Source organism: Lipotes vexillifer, unplaced genomic scaffold, assembly GCF_000442215.2.
Source record: "Lipotes vexillifer unplaced genomic scaffold, Lipotes_vexillifer_v1.1 scaffold253, whole genome shotgun sequence".
NCBI lineage: Eukaryota > Metazoa > Chordata > Mammalia > Artiodactyla > Lipotidae > Lipotes > Lipotes vexillifer.
Genome location: NW_006780322.1, coordinates 3,727,206 through 3,748,125, shown reverse-complemented (window position 1 = coordinate 3,748,125; position 20,920 = coordinate 3,727,206). Strand labels below are relative to the sequence as shown.

The following is a 20,920-nucleotide window of genomic DNA, read 5'->3' as shown; positions in this document are numbered from 1 at the left end:
TAATTATTTTAATCTGACGCCAAAGCAAAAGCAACAGAAGCAAAAGTAAACAAGTAGGACTACATCAAACTAAAAAGCTTCTGCAGAGCAGAAGAAACCATCAACAAAATGAAAAAGCAACATACTAAATGAGAGAAAATACTTGCAAATCATATATCTAATAACGGGTTAATATCTAAAATACGTAAAGAATTCATACAACTCAATAGCAAAAACCCAAACAATGCAATTTTAAAATGGGCAGAAGATCTGAATAGACATTTTTCCAAAGACATACAGATGGCCAACAGACACATGAAAAGATGCTCAACATCACTAGACATCAGGAAAATGCAAATCAAAACCACAGTGAGATATCACCTCACTCCTGTCAGAATGGCTGTCATCAAAAAGACAACATGTAACGAGTGTTGGCAAGGATGTGAAGAAAAGGGAACCCTCATGCACTGTTGGTGGGAATGTAAATTGGTGCAGCCACTATGGAAAACAGTATGGAGTTTCCTCAAAAAAAATATAAAAATAGAACTACCTCGTGATCCAGCAATTTCACTTCTGGTATTTACCGCTCAAAAATGAAAACACTCAAAAAGATATATGCACTCCCTTGTTCATTGCAGTATTATTTACAATAGCCAAGATATGGAAGCAACCCAAGTGCCCATCAATAGATGAATGGATAAAGAAATTGTGTATATGTACAATGGAATAATGCTAGTCAGACATAAAAAAAAGGATGAAATCTTACTATTTGCAACAATGTGAATGAGGGGCATTATGCTAAGTGAAATAAGTCAGAAAGAGAAAGACAAATACTGTATGATCTCACCTATATGTGGAATCTAAACAGACAAAGAACAACCAAAAAAAAAAACAACCTCATAGATACAGAGAACAGATTGGTGGTTGCCAGAGGCAGGGGTGGAGGTGGGCAAAATGGGTGAAGGGGGTCAAAAGGTACAGACTTAGTTATAAAATAAATGAGTCATAAGGATATAATGTACACCACAGCGACTGCAGTTAATAACACTGTATTGCATACTTGAAAGTTCCAAAGAGAAAAAGATCTTAAAAGTCCTCATCATAAGAAAAAAACATTCTGTAACTGTGTATGGTGCCAGATGATAACTAGACTCATCGTGATGATCATTTCTCAATACATACAAATATCAAATCATTATGTTTTACACTTGAAACTAAAATAATGTTATATGTCAATTATACCTAAATTAAAAAAAAAACTACACACAACGAAAACCATGCAATTCAGCAAATACGTGAGAGTTCTTCAAGGAGCACAGTTCTCCTTGGAAGTGACCAGATGAAAAGGTGCTTCCAAACAAATTTGGGCTGGGAGAAGTTGGAAGGAGTAGAAACAGTAGAACTCAGAATAGGGTTTTTCTGGATCCTCCAAATCTTACAAAGAGGCAGGGAATTTAAGAACAACTCCAGTCAAGGCTTCAGCTCTTCTTCCAAGATAAGACAGTAGGAAAACCTGGTCAACCTTCGCTCTTTAACATACGTCAGCAGTAACGGATATATGCAAACTTTGGGTATTATAGCTGAATTTTGATGTAGGAAAGTAAATGAGTTTGAGATGAAAAGAATTCTCAGAACAAGTGGAATTAGCTAGTAATTTATTATCAAAGGCAGAAATTTTAAAGTATAGAGAGGCTATTATCTAAAAGTCCAATTTTATCTATTCTTGGTATGAAAACTGCATTGAAGGAAATAGCAGGCAGTATTCAGAATTCCTACTTTAAAAAGAAATTTGTAGTATATTAATGCCACATTAAAATGCCCCTTGGAGCTTTTGTTAGAAGATGGCACATGTTTGATTCCCTTCTGAAAAACAAACAGACGAGGAAATACAAAAATAGAGAAAAATCTGCATCAACACTGGAAACTGTGGATGAGGGCCATTAAAATGCCAGATGGGCAGCAAAGCTGGGTCAGGGATGAAGGAGAGCCATTCCTGCCCCAGAAAAGATGCTAACACACACACACACACACACACACACACACACACACACACACACATCCTGCCCCTGCTGGAAATAGACACAGCGGCTTCCTGCAAATGGGGAAACTCCTCAGGGAAGACTTGGGCTGTGTCTCAGGTGCCTCCACTGGACCAGCAGCATGTCCTCCTGTTAGAAATTCAACCAAATGAAAAGTGAGGAGCTCAAAGAAGAATCCACTTCACCTTGTTCTGGGGGAAAAACCAGGTCTGGATATACTGTTCATCATTTCAAGATCAAAGAGCATGAACATCAACAAATCCCAACTCAAACACTTTGTGGTCTGTGAACAAACTGGGGCACAAAGGGAGGCAAACATGAGCTCACTGTATGGAAGAGACAGATTTCAGATCGCTTTGGATCCTGACACAAATGAGAGAACGACAGATTTTAATTAAACAAGAGCCAAAAAAAAAAAAGATGCAATAAGAAAATAATGGAGATGAAAATGGAGCTGGATGAAGGGCAAGCAGAGATAAAGAGAGAGCTACATGAGTGGAGGAGAAATGTTCTTAGGAACAAGGAAAGACAGAATCTAAATGTTTATTAGAAGCAGAAATGATCAGAAATGACATTGCAGAAAACAATCATTGTGGAAGGCAGTACTAAAAAATCTCCAGAGTTCAGAAGAAAAGGACAAAGCAATCAGAGAAGAGGAAGAATGTAGAGGAAACACTGTGGAGATTAGAATCTCAACAAGAAGGGTGTGGACAAATTTGCCCTAAAATATATTTAAATATATAATAAATGTACAAATAAATTAAAGCATCTGGTCCTGGTGTAAGAATAGGGAGAAGTCAATGGAATGATTAGAAAGTCTAAGAGCAGAACCAAGCCTATGTGAGAATATTCAGGAATACATACAGAATAGATGCATTTCAAGTCAGTGAAGAAAACACAGATTACTTAGTGGAGTTGGGACGATTGGCTAACCATTTGGGAAACAATAAAGTTAGATCCCGACTTTCACCTGACATCGTAATAAGCTCCAAATAGATTGAAATTTTTAACATAAATAAAACAAGCCATAAAGGTACTATAAAAAAGTATAGTTAAATATTCTTTTTTAAATCTGGAGCTGGGAAAGGATTTTGTATGCATTTTCTTTTAAGGCAGAAACCATAAAGGAAAAGGGTTGATAGTTTGGCTAAATTAAAAAAAAAAAAATGCGGTATCTTAGCAAACAATACCACAAACAAAATTACAAGATCAAATGATAGAACGTGAAGAAATTTCACCTTATGTATAATAAGCTTAATATCTAAAGTACATAAGTAAACTACAGTTTTGATACTATGAATAAGAATGCCCCATTTCTCAAAAAGAAAAAAATGGTCCATGTATATTAACAGGCAACTCAAAAAAAGGAAAAATAGAAATGGCAAATACACCAAAAGATGACCAACCTCACTAGTTATTTTTTTTTAATTAACACAAAAAGATACCATCTTCTACCCATTACTGAAACTTTACTCAAGTTCATTTTTATGGTATTTTACAAAAGTATCATTCTGTGACAGATTGAAAGTTCGTTCCTTGCCCACATGTTCTAGTTACTATTGCTGTATAACAAACCACCTCAAACTCAATGACATAAAACAGCCACCATTTTAGTATGACCATGGATTCTGTGGGTCAGTAATCCACACAAGGCACAGGTGAGATGGCTTGTCTCCGCTCTGCAATGTCAGAGGTCTTAGCTGGGAAGACTTGAGTAGCTGGAGGTGACTCAAACGGCTAAGGTTGGAGGCTCCATCACTCATGTGTCTGGTGTCTGGGCTGCAGTGACTCAAAGGCTGGGCTCATCTGGGGCTTCGAAAGGATCTCTTACACGTGGCCTCTCCAGGTGGCGTGGGCTTCCCAGATCATGGCAGCTGCATTTCAAGAGGGACCATCTGGAAAGGCAGCACTCCACGAGAACCAAAGCTGCCTGACCTTTATGACCTAGCCTCAGAAATCAGTGTCACTGCCACCATGCTTTAGTGATTGAAGCAGTCACAAGCCTGCTGAGATTCAAGTTTGAAAAACACTGAATTAGATGAACCTTTTGTGCCCTCCCAGCTTTAAAATTCCACGGTCCTATGAACTGACTCTTTAATAGTGTGGGAATTAGAGAAGGAAGTGAAGAAACAGCTGAGTAGATGGAGGTAAGCCCAAGGAATGACAAAGTGTATCAAGGTAGGGAATTTTGAGAAAATGAACAAGCCAGCTGCTGATTATAAATGAACAGTAGGATTAAAAAAAAAAAATTTAAATAAAATACATATAAAACTTACCATCTTAACCATTTTTAAGCATACAGTTCAGTAGTGTTAAATATATGCACATTGTTGTGCAGCCAATCTTCAGAACTTTTTCTGAACTTGCACAACTGAAACGCTATGCCTGTTAAACAACTCATTTCCCCCTCACCCCAGTCACTGGCAACTATCATTCTACTTTTGGGCTCCATGATTTTGATGCATCTAGGTACCTCATGTAAGTAGAATTATGCAGTATTTGTCTTCTTGTGACTGATTTATTTCACTTAGCATAAATGTCCTCAAGCCTCATCTCTGCTGTAGCATGTGTCAGAATTTCCTTCCTTTTTGAGACTGCCTTGTATTCTATTGTGTGTATATATACCACATTTTATTAATCCATTCATGTGTCGATGGACATTTGGGTTGCTTCCACCTTTTCGCTATGGTGAATAATGCTGCTTTGAATATGGGTATACAAATAACTCTTTAAAATCCTGACTTCAGTTCTTTTGGAGATATACCAAGAAGTAGTATTGCCAGATCATATGGTAAAATTTCATTTTACTTTTTTTGAGGAAAAGCCATGCTGTCTTCTATAGTAGCTGCATCATTTTACCTTCTCACCAACATAGCACAAGGGTTCCAATTTCTCCACATCCTCATCAACACTTGTTATTTTCTGTTTGTTTTAAATAGCAGCCATTGTAACGGGTGTGAGGTGTTATGAACAGTAGTTTTGATTTATTGATAATACTGTATAGTTAAAGGGAATTCCCTGGCGGTCCAGTGGTTAGGACTCCGCGCTTTCACTGCTTTTAGGGAGTGGGTTTAATCCACTCCCTAATCCACTAAGACCCCGCAAGCTTCGCAGCACAACCAAAAAAAAAAACAAACAAAACAAAACAAAAGTAATAATATAGTTAAAGTAACCAGAATCAATTTCTTATATTTCTACCAGATTGGAATATAAGCAATTACTAACGGGGTCCTGGTTCTACTGTGAGACCTGTAGTCTCAAGCAAATCACAGATCATTCCAGAGTGGTGTTGTCCAATAGACTTTTCTGTGATGTTGAAAATGTTCTACATCTGCACTGTCTAGTATGGGTAGCCACTAGCCACAAGTAGCCACTGAGCACTTGAAATGTGGCCAGTATGACTGGGGAGTTGAATTTTTAATTTTATTTAATTAATTAAAATTCAAATAGCCACATGTAGTTAGTGGCTACTGTATAGGACAGCCCAAGTCTAGGGCATTCCTTTTGGGTCTTAAGACAGAAACATGTAGTCTGCATGTAGGGAGCTGCTGGTGTTTGCCCAGACTCTAAGGGAGATATTATAGAGTCCCGTTAGTTTTATACCTAAGGAAAAATCCTGAGTCATTTCCACTCACTGCCAACACCACTTCCACCGCCATCATCAACAAAATAAAACTAAGCTAACTCTGCTCTTTGAAGTTCTGGAAATATTTACATATGTCCTGGCACTTTCTCCATTTTGTTTTAACCTTGTGCTTTGTTTGGCTTCAGGACCTGTATGAGGCTGGAGAGAAGAAATGGGGGACAGATGAGGTGAAATTTCTAACTGTTCTCTGTTCCCGGAATCAAAATCATCTGTTGCATGGTAAGGCACTTGCCTCATTGTCTAAAGAAACTATTTGAAAGATAGTGAAAACTACATCACCTGTAATTGATAACCTTTTTCCCTTTACTTGGTACAAAGATCTAATTTTACTGAACTGTCTTAGATGTCTTACCTTGGAAATTTATGGGTGCAACAATGTGCATGAGGGCCAATTGCTGAAAGATTAATTATGAATAATTAGCAGATATATTCATAGAAGTTTGGAATTCCTGTTTGTAGGAAACTGACCTCCATAGTCAGTCCTTTTTCTAAAGCAGCTCCATTTAAATTTAGTTACATAAGACAAAATCTTTAGTACATCAGCAAGCAATAAAATAGAAATGTTGGTTGACATTTATTCCTATTTAACATCCAAGTTGTAAAAGCTAATAGAAGTAATTTTTTTTAGGGGGTATGTTGCATAAGATGAATAGTGGATGATTTCAGATTTTATTTCCTTTGTGTAGTTTCTAATTTGCTTCTGATAATGCTAGTCTTTGTAATGTGATTTTAACTTCTTTGGGAAAAAGGTACTATACGATTGTAGAATATTTATTGTCAGGTTTATTTTCTTCTTGTAAACAGCAATAAAGGTTTAATAAAATATTTCATCTTTTATATAAGCTTTTGAGGTCTTTATGCTATATCCTAATTTTATAAACTCATCATGCCCTTATAATCACTCACAATTTATAAAACTTGTGGGAAATTTGAGAATAATGAGTTTGCTAAATTGAAAACGTGAAAAAAATTGAAAATTATTGGGGCTTCCCTGGTGGCGCAGTGGTTGGTTGAGAATCTGCCTGCCAATGCAGGGGACGCGGGTTTGAGCCCTGGTCTGGGAAGACCCCACATGCCGCGGAGCAACTGGGCCCATGGGCCACAACTACTGAGCCTGCGCGTCTGGAGCCTGCACTCCGCAACGAGAGAGGCCGCGACAGTGAGAGGTCCGCGCACCGCGATGGAGAGTGGCCCCCGCTCGCCGCAACTAGAGAAAGCCCTCGCACAGAAGCGAAGACCCAACGCAGCCAAAAATAAATAAATAAAATATTGAATACATATCTACTTTAAAAAAAAAAAACTGACAATTACAACACATTTGGAAGTTGCAATTATTTCAGATATTCCAAGTGACAGTAGGTGATTACTCCAGTTAATAAATGTCATGGGCAGTCACCAGATGCACCAACTTCTGACTCAGATCCTTATTTTTTTTGCCTTCCCTTGCCTGATTACTAGTAAGGCAAATCTCTCCCTGGTGTTATTTTCCAAGAACTGCAGGTCCTTAGAAGCCGATTTAATTTAAATATATTTGTAACAATTTTCGCTTCCAGGCATAAGTCAATAGTTGGGCAGTTATAAAACATTTGCTTGTAAGCCACTGGAAGAAAATCTTTTCAGCATTATTTGAATAAAGAAAACATCATAATTTTCTTACCAACCAACAATAATAGTGAGGATTCATAATAACTAAGATTTTGTTAATTATCTTCTAGGTGCAGTGCTAAGCATATTATAAGCATTGTTCATTGCAGCATCCCAATGAAGCAGCCATTATTTTCCCCATTTTACAGTGGAGAACACTGAGTCTTAGAAAATGTGTCAATTAGATTTTTTAATTCCAAGAAACATGCACTGAATAATTACATAGGAAAAGAGAAAATAATATAGAAGGGGACAAGAGGGAAAATGGAAAATACTAGAGGTCCATTGAATTGAAGGGAGAGCTGAACAGCTCCAGAAAGACTAGAAATCAAGGCAGTTCTGAGGATCTCAGTAGAAGCAAGCCATGGATTTATTTCTAAGGCACAGTTTCCTAAAATCTGGTCTCCATTAAAAATGCTGATTCTTGGACCCCTACTTCAGACTGGCTAACTTAGGATTTCTGAGAGTGACGCGCAAGGAGTTTAACAGGTTTCCCAGGTGATTCTTATGTTCTCTGAAGTTAAAGATGACTCAGTGCTTTTGGCCATCCTCATCATACCTGCTCAGTTAAAAAATTCCCAGGAGAATAAGACTGATTGGCCCTGGCTGGATGAACTGCTCACTCATTTGTTAGAGCTTATCATGTATGTTGGGGGGGTAGGGGTGTTCCTGGATTGACAGCCCTGTGAGGATCACTCTGATGGGGGCAGAGTAGCAACCCAAAGAAGGCAGTGTTAAGAAGACAAACAGCAGATATCCACTCTAAGAAGGCTCCAGAAGGAGGCAGCAAGAGGGAAAAATATGTTCATAATATTCAAAAATACTTGGTAAAAAAGGGGAGAAATTTTAATTTTGTTAAAGTCTGTTAAAAGATGCAAGCAACTGTTACCAAATGTGACTAAGTTTTGAAAAGGTTGAATTGCTCTTGTTATTTTTTTAATTGACGTATAGTTGATTAACAATGTGTTTGTTTCTGGTGTACAGCAAAGTGATTCAGTTATATGTATATGTATATATGTACATACATATATATATTCCTTTTCAGGTTCTTTTCCGTTATAGGTTATTACAAGATATTGAATATAGTTCCCTGTGTTATAGAGTAGGACCTTGTTGTTTATCTATCTTATATATAATAGTTTGTATCTGCTAATCCCAAACTCCTAATTTTTCCCTCCCCCACCTTTCCCCTTTGGTAACTATAAGTTTGTTTTCTATGTCTTTGAGTCTGTATCTGTTGTGTAAGTTCATTTTTATCATTTTTTAGATTCCACATATAAGTGATATCATGTAAAATTTGTCATTCTCTGTCTGACTTCACTTAGTATGATAACCTCTAGGTCCATCCATGTTGCTGCAAATGGCATTATTTCATTCTTTTTTGTGGCTGAGTAATATTCCATTTTGTGTGTGTGTGTGTGTGTGTGTGTGTGTGTGTGTGTATACACACACCACATCTTCTTTATCCATTCACCTGTCGATGGACATTTAGGTTGCTTCCATGTCTTGGCTCTTATAAACAGGAATTGCTCTAGTTTTGATGTGCTGAAAGGAAGATGAACATACAGGTGATTGCCAAGCTTATTAAGGAAACAAGGAGAAAAAAAAGCAAATCTTTCCAGAGGTTATCTCCACTTTATGTAGTGAAAACAGGGTCCCACATAAGGGAAATGACTTGCCTGATGTCCTCCAAGATTCACAATATTCCTTCCTCCTCTCCTCTGTTCCATTCCACTTGCCATATGCATCCTGGTTCTCACCCACATTGCTAATTAGTTTCCTCTGGAAATATGCCAAAGAATAATAGTATAGTCTAGTTAAAAGATGCTCATTCTCTCCGTACAGTTTAGTTTCCTCTATTCTTTTTTTATTATTTATAATTTCATTTTGTTATTGTTTGTAGTGTTCGATGAATATAAAAGGATATCACAGAAGGATATTGAACAGAGTATTCAATCTGAAACATCTGGTAGCTTCGAAGAAGCTCTGCTGGCCATAGGTAAGCTGGGAGGGGGTGGGGAGTGGAGAAACAAATATTTATAGACTTTCCTCCGTATTATCAATTTGTTGTCATGGGTTGTAGAAGTTTTTTTTCAGGGATAAAAAAAATTATTTAAATCATTCATGACATGTGATCCAGAATTTTTTTTTTTTAATTAGCTTATTTTGGGTTGCACTGGGTCTTCGTCGTTGTGCACGGGCTTTCTCTACTTGCATCGAGCAGGGGCTACTCTTGGTTGTGGTGTGCGGGCTTCTCATTGCGGTGGCTTCTCTTGTTGCAGAGCATGGGCTCTAGGTGAGTGGGCTTCAGTAATTGTGGAATGCGGGCTCACTAGTTGTGGCTTGCAGGCTGTAGAGCACAGGCTCAGTAGGTGTGGCACACAGGCTTAGTTGCTCTGCAGCGTGTGGGATCTTCCTGGACCAGGGCTTGAATCAGTGTCTCCTGCATTGGCAGGTGGATTCTTAACCACTGTGCCACCAGGGAAGTCCTGTGTGACCCAGAATTTTAAGCAAGAAATATTATATATAACCTGATTGTTATTGTACCATGTGGCTTTATCTATTTTATATCCTCTGTGCCTTTATATCTTAGCACATGGAAAGGTTAATCCTATACTAGCTGCATCTTGCAAGTCTGTGAATGGTTAGAACTAATAACTGTTTCATATGGTACAGATAGCAGTAATCTTTTTGAAATTTTATGCTGCCTTTTGCTTTAATGGCCTTTATTAATTATTTGTCTAGGAACTTGACAATAAATTGAGGGTACTTTCCATCTGTGAAAATGCTTTTAGCATAGCCTATGCTCATAAAACACTGTTTGGCTAAATTTTTCGACAAAGCAATCAAAAGCTACTACTTTACACCTTGTAGAAACAATGGGAACAACTGTCACTTCTTGTTTTGCAGATTTTATCTGTAATCTTTTCATTTCTCTTTTTATCTCTTGACAGTAAAGTGCATGAGGAACAAATCTGCATATTTTGCTGAAAGGCTTTATAAATCTATGAAGGTAAATGGCCTCATTGTTAGCATCTGAATGGCTCTGAGGGTCTTGTGTCCACCTTCATATGCTTATTTATATCCCCCATGCAAATTAGCCAAAGTCAGCTTGAGCTATTCAGTTCAATTCTTCAAATACTTCACTGAGTGCTTGCTAATAATAATGCTAGGTAATATTTACTGAGTACTTATAATGTGTGATCACTGTTCCTAATACTTTTATATGTATAATTTTATCCCCACAACAGCTCTGTGGGGCAGGTACTGTTATCAGCTTCCATTTTACAGATGAGAAAACTGAGGCATAAAGAGGATAGGCAATTTTCCCAGGGTCCTCAGTGAGGAAAGGAATGCAGCAGGGATGCAAACACTGGCAGTCCAACTTCAGAGCCCCAGCTCCTAACCATGCATTGTACTCTGTGCAAGCACCCTTGCTGAGAACCATGGGAGGGGCAAGAGAGATCAAAATGCAATCCCTGGTCTCAAAGAACTTCTAGCTCTGAGAGGAAGGCAGCTATGTGCAAAACACCAGTAAGAACAAAATAGAATGTAAGATGGTAGTTGAGGATCCAAATATTATAGGAACACAGAGGAAAGGGTGTTTAAAAAAGTGTTCGTTTGGGGGTGAGGATCAGAAAAGGACATGTAAGGAAATTGGTATATTTGAGCAGGACCTTAAAGGAAGTTTTACATCAGAGGGTTTTACATGGTAGGAAAGATGGTAAAGCTGGGAAGGGAGGATGACATGGTGGGTGGATCACTGTATGTGAGGCAAAAGGGCTGGAGAACACAGGATATGTCTCTAGAAGGGCAGAGAGCTATCTCCTCTGGTCAGAACATTGAGTGTTGAAAAGATAAGTTGGGGAAACCCTTGAGCTCCGTGGTGAGGAACCAGACTCCACAGGCCTCTAAGGTTAGAGTACAAGGGATGTCATCAGGAGACTGATACATAGTTTACCTTGATAGACTAACAAAGAGCACTGTCTGAAAACTAGCTCAGCTTTGTATGCAGGGATCTTGTTTCTTCCTTAGGGCTTGGGCACCGATGACAACACCCTTATCAGAGTGATGGTTTCTCGAGTGGAGATTGACATGTTGGACATCCGGGCAAACTTCAAGAGGCTCTACGGAAAGTCTCTGTACTCCTTCATCAAGGTGGGTCACAGCAGCCTTGCCTTGGCCCAGGGGAAAGTGCTGATGAAAGGAGGGGGTTCTGACCTAGGTATTTAGACACTTCTTATCCTCTCCTTGGCAGACATCATTCCATTTAAGGATGGTACTCTAATTCAGATATTTCCAGTCTCCCTCCTTTCCCACAGATGTTTAAATCTCTGCCTGGTTAGAAGCTGGAAATGTTTGCCTTCTAAATAGAGTTAATAATTTCATGTTGACCCCAGACAAAGAAAGATTTTATATATATATATATATTTTTTTGGAGTGTCCATATTTTTTTTTAATTTTTGAATTTTATTTTATTTTTTTATACAGTGGTTCTTATTAGTCATCAGTTTTATACACATTAGTGTATACATGTCAATCCCAATCTCCCAATTCATCCCACCACCACCCCCACGCCCCCCGCCGCTTTCCCCCTTGGGGTCCATACATTTGTTCTCTACATCTGTGTCTCAATTTCTGCCCTGCAAACCAGTTCATCTGTACCATTTTTCTAGGTTCCACATATATGCGTTAATATACGATATTCGTTTTTCTCTTTCTGACTTACTTCACTCTGTATGACAGTCTCTAGATCCATCCACGTCTCTACAAATGACCCAATTTCGTTCCTTTTAATGGCTGAGTAATATTCCATTGGATATATGTACCACATCTTCTTTATCCATTCATCTGTCGATGGGCACTTAGGTTGCTTCCATGACCTGGCTATTGTAAATAGTGCTGCAATGAACATTGGGGTGCATGTGTCTTTTGGAATCATGGTTTTCTTTGGGTATGTGCCCAGTAGTGGGATTGCTGGGTCATATGGTAATTCTATTTTTAGGTGTTTTTTTTTGTTTTTTTTTTTGCGGTACGTGGGCCTCTCACTACTGTGGCCTCTCCCATTGCGGCTCCGGACACGCAGGCTCAGCGGCCATGGCTCACGGGCCCAGCCGCTCCACGGCATGTGGGATCCTCCCGGACTGTGGCACGAACCCATATTCCCTACATCGGCAGGCGGACTCTCAACCACTGCGCCACCAGGGAAGCCCTATTTTTAGTTTTTTAAGGAATCTCCATACTATTCTCTATAGTGGCTGGATCAATTTACATTCCCACCAGCAGTGCAAGAGGGTTCCCTTTTCTCCACACCCTCTCCAGCATTTGTTGTTTGTAGATTTTCTGATGATGCCCATTCTAACTGGTGTGAGGTGATACCTCATTGTAGTTTTGATTTGCATTTCTCTAATAATTAGTGATGTTGAGCAGCTTTTCATGTGTTTCTTGGCCATCAGTATGTCTTCTTTGGAGAAAAGTCTATTTAGGTCTTCTGTCCATTTTTGGATTGGGTTGTTTGTTTTTTTAATATTGAGCTGCATGAGCTGTTTATATATTTTGGAGATTAATCCTTTGTCCATTGATTCATTTGCAAATATTTTCTCCCATTCTAAGGGTTGTCTTTTGGTCTTGTTTATGGTTTCCTTTGCTGTGCAAAAGCTTTTAAGTTTCATTAGGTCCCATTTGTTTATTTTTCTTTTTATTTCCATTACTCTAGGATGTGGATGAAAAAAGATCTTGCTGTGATTTATGTCAAAGAGTGTTCTTCCTATGTTTTCCTTTAAGAGTTTTAAAGTGTCCGGTCTTACATTTAGGTCTGTAATCCATTTTGAGTTTATTTTTGTGTATGGTGATAGGGAGTGTTCTAATTTCATTCTTTTACGTGGAGCTGTCCAGTTTTCCCAGCACCACTTATTGAAGAGACTGTGTTTTCTCCATTGTGAATCCTTGCCTCCTTTGTCATAGATTAGTTGACCATAGGTGTATGGGTTTATCTCTGGGCTTTCTATCTTGTTCCACTGATCTATGTTTCTGTTTTTGTGCCAGTACCATACTGTAGGTTTGTAGTATAGTCTGAAGTCGGGGAGTCTGATACCTCCAGCTCCGTTTTTTTCCCCCGAGACTACTTTGGATACTTGGGGTCTTTTGTGTCCCCATACAAATTTTAAGATTTTTTGTTCTACTTCTGTAAAAAATGCCGTTGATAATTTGATAGGGATTGCGTTGAATCTGTACATTGCTTTGGGTAGTACAGTCATTTTCACAATACGGATTCTTCCAATCCAAGGACATGGTATATCTCTCCATCTGTTGGTATCATCTTTAATTCCTTTCATCAGCGTCTTATAGTTTTCTGCATACAGGTCCTCTGTCTCCCTAGGTAGGTTTATTCCTAGGTATTTTATTCTTTTTGCAATGGTAAATGGGAATGTTTCCTTAATTTCTCTTTCAGATTTTTCACCATTAGTGTATAGGAATGCAAGAGATTTCTGTGCATTAATATTGTATCCTGCAACTTTACCAAGTTCATTGTTTAGCTCTAGTATTTTTCTGGTGGCATCTTTAGGATTCTCTATGTATAGTATCCTGTCATCTGCAAACAGTGACTGTTTTACTTCTTCTTTTGCAATTGGTATTCCTTTTATTTCTTTTTCTTCTCTGATTGCCATGGCTAGGACTTCCAAAACTATGTTGAATAATAGTGGGGAGAGTGGACATCCTTGTCTCATCATTCCTGATCTTAGAAGAAGTGCTTTCAGTTTTTCATCACTGAGAGTGATGTTTGCTGTGGCTTTGTCGTATATGGCCTTTATTATGTTGAGGTAGGTTCCCTCTATGCCCACTTTCTAGAGAGTTTTTATAATAAATAGGTGTTGAATTTTGTCAAAAGCTTTTTCTGCATCTATTGAGATGATCATATGATTTTTATTCTGCAATTTGTTAATATGGTGTATCACTGATTGATTTGCATATATTGAGGAATCCTTGCATCCTTTGGATAAATCCCCCTTGATCATGGTGTATGATCCTTTTAATGTGTTGTTGGATTCTGTTTGCTAGTATTTTGTTGAGGATTTTTGCATCTATATTCATCAGTGATATTGGTCTGTAATTTTCTTTTTTTGTAGTATCTTTGTCTGGTTTTGGTATCAGGGTGATGGTGGCCTCATAAAATGAGTTTCGGAGTGTTCCTTCCTCTGCAATTTTTTGGAAGAGTTTGAAAAGGATGGGTGTTAGCTCTTCTCTAAATGTTTGATAGAATTCACCTGTGAAGCCATCTGGTCCTGGACTTTTGTTTGTTTGAAGTTTTTTAATCACAGTTTCAATTTCATTACTTGTGATTGGTCTGTTCATATTTTCTGTTTCTTCCTGGTTCAGTCTTGGAAGGTTATGCCTTTCTAAGAATTTGTCCATTTCTTCCAGGTTGTCCATTTTATTGGCATAGAGTTGCTTATGGTAGTCTCTTAGGATGTTTTGTATTTCTGCGATGTTTATTGTAACTTCTTCTTTTTCATTTCTAAGTTTATTGATTTGAGTCCTCTCCCTCTTTTTCTTGATGAGTCTGGCTAATGGTTTATCATTTATTTATCTTCTCAAAGAACCAGCTTTTAGTTTTATTGATCTTTGCTATTGTTTTCTTTGTTTCTGTTTCATTTATTTCTGCTCTGATCTATATGATTTCTTTCCTTCTGCTAACTTTGGGTTTTGTTTGTTCTTCTTTCTCTAGTTTCTTTAGGTGTAAAGTTAGATTGTTTATTTGAGATTTTTCTTGTTTCTTGAGGTAGGCTTGTATAGCTATAAAATTCCCTCTTAGAACTGCTTTTGCTGCATCCCATAGGTTTTGGATTGTCATGTTTTCATTGTCATTTGTCTGTAGGTATTTTTTTACTTCCTCTGATTGCTTCAGTGATTTCTTGGTTATTTAGTAACGTATTGTTTAGCTTCCATGTGTTTGTGTTTTTTATGTTTCTTTCCATGTAATTGATTTCTAATCTCATAGTGTTGTGGTCAGAGAAGATGTTTGATATGATTTCAATTTTCTTAAATTTACTGAGGCTTGATTTGTGACCCAAGGCATGATCTATCCTGGAGAATGTTCCATGTGCACTTGAGAAGAAAGTGTAATCTGCTGTTTTGGGTTGGAATGTCCTATAAATATCAATTAAACCTATCTGGTCTATTGTGTCATTTAAAGCTTCTGTTTCCTTATTTATTTTCATTTTGGATGATCTGTCCATTGGTGTAAGTGAGGTATTAAAGTCCCCCACTATTACTGTGTTAATGTCGATTTCCTCTTTTATAGCTGTTAGCAGTTGCCTTATGTATTGATGTGCTTCTATGTTGGGTGCATGTATATTTATAATTGTTATATCTTCTTCTTGGATTGATCCCTTGATCATTATGTAGTGTCCTTCCTTGTCTCTTGTAACATTATTTATTTTAAAGTCTATTTTATCTGATATGTGTATAGCTCCTCCAGCTTTCTTTGATTTACATTTGCATGGAATATCTTTTCCCATCCCCTCACTTTCAGTCTGTATGTGTCCCTAGGTCTGAAGTGGGTTTCTTGTAGACAGCATATAGATGGGTCTTATTTCTGTATTCATTCAGCAAGCCTGTGTCTTTTGGTTGGAGCATTGAATCCATTTACGTTTAAGGTAATTATCGATATGTATGTTCCTATGACCATTTTCTTAATTGTTTTGGGTTTGTTTTTGTAGGTCCTTTTCTTCTCTTGTGTTTCCTACTTAGAGAAGTTCCTTTAGCATTTGTTGTAGAGCTGGTTTGGTGGTGCTTAATTCTCTTAGCTTTTGCTTGTCTGTAAAGCTTTTGATTTCTCCATCAAATCTGAATGAGATCCTTGCTGGGTAGAGTGATCTTGGTTGTAGGTTCTTCCCTTTCATCACTTTAAGTATATCATGCCACTCCCTTCTGGCTTGTAGGGTTTTTGCTGCGAAATCAGCTGTTAACCTTTTGGGAGTTCCCTTGTATGTTATTTGTCATTTTTCCCTTGCTGCTTTCAATAATTTTTCTTTGTCTTTAATTTTTGCCAATTCGATTACTATGTGCCTCTCCTTAGGTTTATCCTGTATGGGACTCTCTGCGCTTCCTAGACTTGGGTGGCTATTTCCTTTCCCATGTTAGGGAAGTTTTCGACTATAATCTCTTCAAATAATTTCTCTGGTCCTTTCTCTGTCTCTTCTCCTTCTAGGACCATTATAATGCGAATGTGTTGCGTTTAATGTTGTCCCAGAGGTCTCTTAGGCTGTCTTCATTTCTTTTCATTCTTTTTTCTTTATTCTGTTCCATGGCAGTGAATTCCACCATTCTGTCTCCCAGGTCACTTATCCGTTCTTCTGCCTCAGTTATTCTGCTATTGATTCCTTCTAGTGTATTTTTCATTTCAGTTATTGTATTGTTCATCTCTGTTTATTCTTTAATTCTTCTAGATCTCTGTTAAACATTTCTTGCATCTTCTCGATCTTTGCCTCCATTCTTTTTCCGAGGTCCTGGATCCTCTTCCCTATCATTATTCTGAATTCTTTTTCTGGAAGGTTGCCTATCTCCACTTCATTTAGTTGTTTTTCTGGGGTTTTATCTTGTTCCTTCATCTGGTACATAGCCTCTGCCTTTTCATCTTGTCTATCTTTCTGTGAATGTGGTTTTTGTTCCACAGGCTGCAGGATTGTAGTTCTTCTTGCTTCTGCTGTCTGCCCTCTGGTGGATGAGGCTATCTAAGAGTTTTGTGCAAGTTTCCTGATGGGAAGGACTGGTGGTGGGTAGAGCTGGGTGTTGCTCTGGTAGGCAGAGCTCAGTAAAACTTTAATCGCTTGACTGTTGGTGGGTGGGGCTGGGTTCCCTCCTTGTTTGGCCTGAGGCGACCCAGCACTAGAACCTACTTGGGCTCTTTGGTGGGGGTAGTGGCGGACTCTGGGAGGGCTTATGCCAAGGAGTACTTCCTAGAACTTCTGCTGCCAGTGTCCTTGTCCTCACGGTGAGACACAGCCACCCTCCACCTCTCAAGAAAGATTATATTTTAATGAATGGTTTTAAGAGCACAATTTCCATTTCCACCTGCTTACAATAAAAGAGAAGCCACTGAATCAGTCATCCAGAACCACAACCAGGGCCAGCTGAGGTCTGCTTGAAAATATGGGAAAACATGATAGCCATCCTGGATTGCTATTCTTTACCTGGCACCAGACTTCTAGGAGTCCTAACATGGCCTGGGAGTGATGCGAAATGATCCACGTCTCTCAAAACCCCTCATTACTGGGAATTTGCTTCTTGAGGAAGCCAGAAGGGCCTCAGGAATATGAAGCCAAACCCATTCCCCTAGAAGCTGGTGTTGCCAGAACAGATCAGGATTTGGTCTGTGAATTAAATATTCTGATCCTACTCATAGCTTGGAGAGGTTTAACTACTAGGTGATTTGAGCTGCAGAGTTTATGACTATGTCTACAAGGCATTCAGGAACTTGTTTCTATTTCTGTACAGTCTGTGAGGTCACTGTTTTTTGCAGAGCTGAAATATTGCTAGCTGTAAGCAAAACAATTTTAAGATTCAAGGATGACCATAAATGAAGCTATGGGAAAATATATTTGTAACATATACTTATAATGTAGGGTTAATATCCCTATATTAGGAACTTGTACAAATTACTAAGAACAAGGAGAAAAATCCCAAAAGAAAACTGGACAGAAAGAAAACATGAGCTTCATGAAAGATGAGACACAAATGGACAATAAATATGTACAATGTTTAATCTCACTAATATACAATGGATTGCAAATAAAAACAAATCATCATTTTTTACCTAATACCTTAACAAAGTTTAAAGAGATCATAACCAGCATTGAGAAAGGCTTGGGGAAATCTCACCGTCTCTTATGGAAGCACTATAAACTAGTCTAACTTTCCGGGGCGGCAACTTGCCAATAAATGTTTAAAAAATAAACTATACCTCTTACTTAGTTATTTTATATTTAAGAATATCTTTAGGCAAAATAATAAGATAAAAGTGTGCTAATCCACAGAATGGGAGAAAATAATATCTAATAAGGGTTTACTATCCAGAATATATAAAGAACTCCTAAAACTCAATAACAAAAAGACAAACAACCCAATTAAAAAATGACAAAGGATTTAAATATCGTCATTTCTCCAAGGGAGATATACAAATGGGCAATAAGCTCAACATCATTATCAAAACCACAGTGAAATACCACGTCGTACCTACTAAGATGGCTATAATTTTTAAAAAATGGAAAATAACAAATGTAGGAGAGGATGTGGAGAAATTAGAACCTTGTGTATTGCTGGTGTGAATGTAAAATGGTGCAGCCATTGTGGAAAACAGTTTGGCGCTTCCTCAAAAAGTTAAACATAGAATTACCATGTTACCCCACAATTCCACTTCCAGGTATATACTCAAAAGAAATGAAAAAGGTGACTTAAACAGGTATTTGTACACCAATGTAAACATTATTTATAATAGCCAAAAGGTGGAAACAACCTAAAGGTCCATGAACAGGTGAATGGATAAACAAAACGTGATATATACACACATAATGTGAATGAAGTTTCCGATACATGGATGAACTTTGGAAACCTGCTAAGTGACGTAAACCAGACACAAAAGGACAAATACTGTATATGATTCTACTTACATGAAATATTTAGACTAGGTAAATTCATAGAGACAGAAGGTAGATTAGAGTTTACCAGGGACTGGAGGATAACGGGAATAGGAAGTTCTTGCTTAGTGGTTACAGAGTTTATTACACATTATTTTAATTTTTATTGACCAATAGGGAATGACTCAAATTATGGGAAATCTATCCAGTGGAATACTATACAGACACTAAAATGATGGGGTAAAAAATATTGATTGACTAGGGGAAACAGCACAATAAATACATTTACATTATATGTTTGTATATATATAAATACGTTAATATGTGTATACACACACTCACACAACACTGGAAAAAATTAAAAATAAAGAATACATTGCCCATTCAATAAAAATTGTCAAAAGAAACAGAATAGAAATAGAAAATATGTAAATAATAGAAAAAAGACAGGAGTAAGATTACAAATGTAAGTTATAATAATAAATAAACTCTCAGGTTAGGTAAAAATATAAAATCCTACTCCATGCTGTTTATAAGGAACAATTTTAATACAGTGATATGTAAGAAGCTTTTAAAAAAAAAGGCCAGGGAAAAGAACATTTGACAAAAAGAAAGCAGGGATTATACTATAAGTAAAAAGAATTTAAGGGGAAAAAGCATTAAATAGGACAAAGTAATAGATCACTTTATATTGATAAAAGCAACAATTTACAACAAAGATTAAATTACCATAAAACGTTAGTTGCCAAATAGTATTGCATTCAAATATATAAATAAGAAACTTGAGGCTCCAAAAGAAGACATTGATGGAAATAATATGCTAGATAGACTTTAACACATCCTTCTCTTTTGGTAGATCAATGAGACAAAGTATAAACAAGGGTGTATTAAGATTGATTTTAATAGATATACATTAAACTTTGAATCCCATCCCATCTTTTCTAGTGCCCATGAAGCACTAGCAAAAATTGATCTATTATTTAGGCCATGAAAAATTCTATGTAAAAATTATAGCACCTTTCTGAAAGGCTATTTTGCAACCCATATTAAAAGAAAATACATGATCATTAATCTGGTAATTCCCATTTTATGAAAATTTATCCTGAATACATCATTTAAAAAATGCACAAAGGGCTTCCCTGGTGGCGCAGTGGTTGAGAGTCCGCCTGCCGATGCAGGAGACACGGGTTCGTGCCCCGGTCCGGGAAGATCCCACATGCCGCGGAGCGGCTGGGCCCATGAGCCATGGCCGCTGAGCCTGCGCGTCCGGAGCCTGTGCTGCGCAACGGGAGAGGCCACAACAGTGAGAGGCCCGCGTACTGCGGAAAAAGAAAAAAAAAAAAAAAAAAAAAAAAAAAAAATGCACAAAAATTTATAGTATGTTTATTGCAGCAGTGTTTATAATAGTGAAAAATTGGAAAAAACATAAATATCCAATGGGGGGTAATCAAATAAATTATTTTACCTATGTACAATAGAATACTCTGTAACCATTAAGGAATGATGTTGTGGAAGAGTATTTAATAAATTAAAATAGGGAAATAGGCATAGAAGGTTAAAAAAGTAGAATATGGAAGAATACTACAATCCCATCATGTAGGAGTCTATATCCATAGAAAAAAGTCTGGAAGGATATGCAAAAACCAAAATGTTAGGCAGAGTAATCTCTAGATGTTAGAATTATAGATGATGTTTTTATATTCTTTTATGTCTATTTTCTACATTGAACAGGTGTTCTTTTTATAATAAAAAATAACAAATGTCATTAAAAAAAAAAAAAAAAAAAAACCTCTCTAAGAAAGATCCCGGCAAGACTGAAAAAGTTAACCTAGATGACTTTGAGCTGTGTATTCTATTTTAAAACCCATTTATCTGATTGTAACTCTGCTTTCCTTGTCCCCAGGGTGATACATCTGGAGACTACAGGAAGGTATTGCTCATTCTCTGTGGAGGAGATGATTAAAATAAAATCCAGA

General features: G+C 37.5%; 1 protein-coding gene across 2 annotated transcripts in view; it reads left to right on the top strand.

Annotated features, from left to right (window-relative positions):
- The window catches only part of ANXA4 (annexin A4), a 75,109-nt gene that overhangs the window by 53,949 nt on the left and 240 nt on the right, over nt 1–20,920 (top strand). For both annotated transcript variants that reach the window (XM_007453419.1, XM_007453418.1), the window contains exons 9-13: nt 5,790–5,883; nt 9,212–9,307; nt 10,263–10,321; nt 11,344–11,466; nt 20,848–20,920. The exon at nt 20,848–20,920 is cut by the window's right edge and continues 240 nt beyond it. In XM_007453419.1, the coding sequence (XP_007453481.1) occupies nt 5,790–5,883; nt 9,212–9,307; nt 10,263–10,321; nt 11,344–11,466; nt 20,848–20,907 (432 nt within the window). In that variant the 3' untranslated portion in view covers nt 20,908–20,920. The remainder of the gene's footprint in view (nt 1–5,789; nt 5,884–9,211; nt 9,308–10,262; nt 10,322–11,343; nt 11,467–20,847) is intronic.